Genomic DNA, 5,665 nt, shown 5'->3' on the forward strand with positions numbered 1-5,665 from the left:
GACTACTACCTACAGCCTCTAGCACATAACGATGTGTGATAGTCTTTAGCACATAAAGATGTGTTGTGGAGGTGTTCTACATATGTAAGTACATGTTTTTTGCCTCTATAATGTGAATGCATGTCTACAATTGTTCAAAAAATATCTCTCTTGAAGACTTAATGATGAGGTAGAAAATGAAAGATTGCCACAGGCTTAGTATACACAAGGATGAAGCAACATGAACAGTTAGACACATCGTAACTCGTATGGACCAAAGAGTATCCCACGAATTTGGGACCTGGTATGAACAATGAAAACTTTTCATAGGAATATCTATTGTGCAACAATTATGTACGCAGGACCAATTTTCTATCCATGTGCAACAACAGTTATGTTTTGAAGGTAATACTGGTCGAACTGCACGCTACTCCCTATATCAGATCATTACAAATTATAATCACAATAGCTGACGGTGCTGTAGTGCCACGACTCACAGAAGCATCCGCCATCTTCGCCAGCACCGGCTCCATTCCAATCAACACAAGAATCGTACTGGTGGGTACCTCCAGATCATGCAAGAAGGAGAGAGTGGTGCAGGGGGGAATTCAGGAGAAGAATATCAGAGCCTGTGAAGTGTTTGTCAATGTCGATGCTCGCTGTGGCTGTTCTTTAAGCGCAACCTCGTCTCCTCGAAGTCCATAACTTCGCAGGGTATCAACAGCGCCCCATGTTGTTGGAAGCCAAACTCTCGCTGTGCTGCTCTTAAGAACCCCTCGAACAGGGGATCATTCAAGTAAATCACCGGGATTACAAATCGCTGTTGGTCCTTCCCGACATAGACAGGGACGAAGCCCTTTGGAACTTGATTGGCAAATGAAGATTTAGCAATTGAGAGACGCTTGCGACGGCTCCAGGATCTCGGATGATGACTGTCACTCCTATCAAGGATTTCAACAGAAGGGGACTGCAGCGATTGAAGATGGAAATTCCAAAAGCGAAGATCAAACCGAGGGATTTGTATGCGAGGGCCTGAGCAAAATAAAGGCTGATACTGCGACCTACGCCGATGAACGCAAAACCAGCAACGCAGCCGGGCTCCCACTCGCCATCCCCTAATGCTTTTCCACCATGGTGGCCTGTTGGACTGGCGATAGTAAGAAAAAGAGCGGTAATCGAGCATGAACTTGAGACTACATTTCCGCCGAAGCTTTCCAAGAAAGGAGGCAATCTTCTTTGACTTTCCCTTTGCTCTCATGACTCTCGTCACAAATGGCTCCTCTGGGCTGGCAATTCCCGAGTCCGAACCATCCGTGAACTCCATAAATACAAGCGTGCTGAAACAAAGCGTCAATCATACGCCGTGCTTGACGTATTGAAGAAAATCATAGCTGAACATTCACTCAGTTTGAAACCTCTCTAAATAGCCTCAATCATACGCCGTGCTTGACGTATTGGAGAAAATCATCGCTCAACAACTCAGTTTGAAACCTTACTAAATGGAAGCCAAGCTGGTTGTTCCCTATGCACTCCTTCTGCATCGGAGGAACTGGGTAGGTCGAAAACGCCCATCACTGGGAGGCCCATCGCACAGGACTGAGGATGCCAAGCGGGAACTGGCGGAATATGGCATGGTCGGCAGCAAAGCAATTGAACAAAACGGACTTTCTCAAACTCAGATTGATCCTATCGTTTGGAAGTTCGCAAACTCGGAAATTCTCCTCACGTGGAAGTTGATCCTCTTCTCATCGTCCTGAACTTCGCTGACCCAGATATTCACTCTCTCCCTGATGTTACCACTGCTCCTCTCGCCCTCCCCAGTGCGTGTTTCTCTACTCCCTTCCAAAAGATATCGAGCGTCCTTCTCGTTCAGGGCAAGAGCAAGACCTTGCTAAGCGGGGATGGATTCGAGATAGCTTGCCGCTACACGAAAGACAACTACCAGTATGCGGCGGACGAGGATTGGGCGACGGGGGTGAAGGGATGAGACAACGCAAGTAGGATGAAGACGCGATCTTCGATTTGAGATGTGGTCCGCAAAATCAGCCAAGTGTTAGCGCGCAGCTAGACGGTGGAGGTTGAGCGTCGACCGGGAGGGAGCCGTGCTGCACGTAATTGTAAGTACGATGGGTACTACGGGCCACAATCAACGACCTTATCGAGGTTGGCAAGAGACCCACAGAGTAGCACAGGCTGCCAGGGCGTTACGTTTGTAGTCGTGGTCGATGCTTTGGCAGCTTGCGATGCAGGAGAGCAAGCCTTCCTCAAGAGCTTCCTCCGCCAGTTCTATCTACTGCAGATTGTTTGTTGCGATGCAGATGAAGGAGTCCTTCGTTCTGCATAGGATCTTTGAGCTCCCATCATCCATGCGCTCACTCCTGTTTAACTACACCACATGCGTCGGAAACTTGTTTTTGCATGGCCTCTCTTTTTTACAACCAGATCACTCCGCATGCTGCTCTTCACACTCGGTCTTCATTCCTTAATTTTTGTATGGCTCATGCTTTTCAAGTCTCTCATATCCCCCACGTGATGGAGGAAGAGGAAGTTATTTTGGAGTCTCTCATCCCCCCACGTCTCCCAAGAGGAAGTTATTCTCTTCCAATAATGAAGAAAGAGTGAGACATATAGATAGAGAGAGAGAGAGAGAGAGAGGCGGGGTTGGGGGGTGCACCCGCCACTCCTTTGTCGAAAGCCGCCTTCCCCCTTTCATGCCTCTCATGGTCAATGAGCTCCAAGATGCCACTGATAGTTAACTACAAGGACCTAAAGTCGAAGAAATTTCACATTTTGGGAATAAAACTTTAAATCTTATTCTTGATGTATATCAAACATACAAACTCCAAATTTGTCAAAGATTTATAGATTTAGATTCTACTTGTTCGAGATCTTTCCAATGATATGTCACATGAGGGAGTTTTGACAAAATCTTTATAGGTTCATTGGAATCCCATTTTTTATATGGAAATTGGGATTTTCCCATTTTATCTAATATTGACTAGCCTCGACCCTGGCCCCAGTGGTGTTGAGGGCAACAACTCATCATTTTTGTTTTACCAAGACCTAGATTTTAATTAGTAAAAAAAGGGAGAAGGGGAGGGCTCGATAAGGCACCCTCTTATTTATGAATTCAAGAATTTAAATCCTTTTATAATGATCTTTCCACAACATTTAATGTAGCCTAGTAGATAGATCTTATGCATGTGTAAAGGTTGTGTTGAGTTCAATCCTCCCTATGCATAAAATTTGAAGTTATCTCTTTGACCTTAATTAATTGGGCTATCTCCAACCATTAGGTGCATTTAAAATAGATCAATGGAGGCATTAGGTGAGATCCATTAGGGGAGGTATATGGCCATAAGCGCATGTGAACATGTGTCACACACACACACACACAAATGTGTGCAGGTGCATTCCTGTGCGCACATTCACCTACACACATGCATGTGCCCCAATGAGATCATTGTCTCCAACTCTCTCCTTTCTCATCACGATCCCAAATTTGGGATTGTAATCGCTAAAGGGTTTCTACCTTATTGCATTTCTCATGTTTCACTCTAGTGTAATATCAAGAACTACAAGAATCTTTTCAACCATGATAGTAGGTCTAAAACCACTTCCAGTTCCTAAGGTAGGTTCCTTCAAATGTATATTAAGTGCTATTTCACATCCTTATATTCCTTTCACACTTAGTTCCCTATCGCACATGTTTTCTATAAAAAATAATCAAAGATGATGTATGTTAATCTTATGTTATTAACAAAATTGCTAGGGTCAACCAAATCAAGGATACTATTCCACATTCTTGATCTTTGTAATTTAGTATACCTTTTTTTCCTTTTTTTTATTATTGAGAAAGAAAAAAGTCTTTTCTATCTTTCTTAAAAACTTTTAATTTCTAATCCTTATGTGTACTCCATCTTTTTGACTCAAGCATAAGATATCCCCTTTGTGAGATAAAATAAATAGATATAAATATGATTGTTAATGGATGGTTGCTCTTGTTTTCATACCTATTCAGACAATATTGATATGAAGTATTAAGGCTCAATTTTAACATGAGGGGTTTTTTTATTCAACTTTAGAAAAAAATCACATAGTTTATAAGTAAAGAGGGGTGTTTTTATTGGGGGCAAAATTTTAATTGAGGGGTTTTTTTAATACCCCTTGAACACACGTGATACATAGGGTTTCTAGGTAGTGCACCCCCTGAGCTAAAAATTACTTCAAAAAACTAATGAGAGTACTTCATCACTTTGGCAAACAAGAGATGACCTAACTGAAACTACCATGATTTTTGTTTTCTTTTGCATAACATGCTGCAAAATTTTATAGAAAGTATCAATGGGAAACTTAGGCAAAATAGCACTTTCCTGACTTTTTATAGTAGACCCAATGAAGGAAGAGCAAAATGGTGTGTCAATCTAGTATATTCCACTCAGTCATCTACTTATTAACCATTAACATGTGCAAAGGAATAAAGGCATATTGTCTAAGGATAAGAAAGGGTCATCGTTTGCTTGGGTGTAGCCATTTTTGGTGAAGTTCAGGGACTTTTCTATATATAGGTATCTTGCATGACCCGTAACTTATGCATTGCTCAATGGAATTTGGCAAACTTTGTCTTCAAGTTGTAGTACACATTCCAAACTTGAACATGAGAATAAAAAATTATGTAATAAGGATTTTGAACGAGACTGTTAAAGCATTATAAGTGCTATGTTGCATGTGAAGCATGCATCCTGAAGACAATAGGATATAGCGATTTATTCAAAAACATCAAAATTTTGTTCTATACATACATGCAACCAAATAATAATTCGAAACTACACTACGTGAGCTTCTCCTTAACCTAAGAACACACCTAAATGAGAACATTATGCATGGGTTAACAGGCCTCCAATGTTGTGCTAAAGTGATGCATACTCATTTGAGAGCATGCTCCATAACTTTTTTTTCATTTGTTGAAAACCAAAATGGATTAAAACTTTGCAATCCAAACTATTGGTACGAGTGCATGGTGGTCTTAAAACATTGATAGTTGTTGGTATTGGTATCTAGATTCACCCTAAAATGGAAGAAGTTGAAAAAGTGCAATTTGTGCATGTGAAAAGATATTTTAATAAATCCAACACTATTTACAATTTTTCCATGCACTTGCTTGCTATATGGCTCATAAGCATACCAAAGGTCTTTGCATTTAGAGCAAAGAACATGAGATGTGGTGTCACGATTGGTGGAAGCATTTGAGGCAACAACATCAGGCCATTCAGGTGATTACTAGTCTTGAGTCTTCACAAGCTTTAACCTGCATCCTAAAGTTTGTAGAGTAACAACCCTACCAATACCTTGGGAGATGCATGCCCAAGAGGTGATGCCTCTAACTTGAGAAATGGCCTACAGAAGTGAAAGGGGTGCACAGATTAGATCAACTAGCTGTAAAGAGGGAGACATTAGCTATGTTGGTGTCTCCTAAAACAAAGGAGAAATGGCTTGGGTGCACAATGTCGAAGATGTTGTCAATCAGAAGGACCAATGTGGCTCTAGTGGTTGAGCTAGAGCAGTAGCAATGCACGATCATCCCAATCCAAGAAGTTTGTGGGCTGAATAGAACGCAAGAAAAGGAAAGATAGCCTAAGTGCAAAAGTCATTGTTACAATGACGACGTTTTGGCACGAAAATACGA

The 5,665-nt window shown here is 41.6% G+C and overlaps 1 protein-coding gene across 1 annotated transcript; it reads right to left on the bottom strand.

Annotated features, from left to right (window-relative positions):
- Positions 1-214: 214 nt before the first annotated feature.
- On the bottom strand, positions 215-1,944 carry LOC147906212 (auxin-responsive protein SAUR36-like). Its single transcript, XM_087383578.1, has 2 exons — positions 1,476-1,944; positions 215-1,316 (listed from the first exon to the last, which is right to left on the bottom strand). Exon 2 carries the CDS (start codon positions 1,301-1,303, stop codon positions 623-625), a length of 681 nt encoding a protein of 226 aa, XP_087239704.1. The 5' UTR covers positions 1,304-1,316; positions 1,476-1,944; the 3' UTR covers positions 215-622.
- Between the last annotated feature and the right edge of the window lie 3,721 nt (positions 1,945-5,665).

Source organism: Dipteris shenzhenensis, chromosome 1 (assembly GCF_047967505.1).
Source record: "Dipteris shenzhenensis isolate YYH24624 ecotype China chromosome 1, Dip_SZ_1.0, whole genome shotgun sequence".
Lineage (NCBI taxonomy): Eukaryota > Viridiplantae > Streptophyta > Polypodiopsida > Gleicheniales > Dipteridaceae > Dipteris > Dipteris shenzhenensis.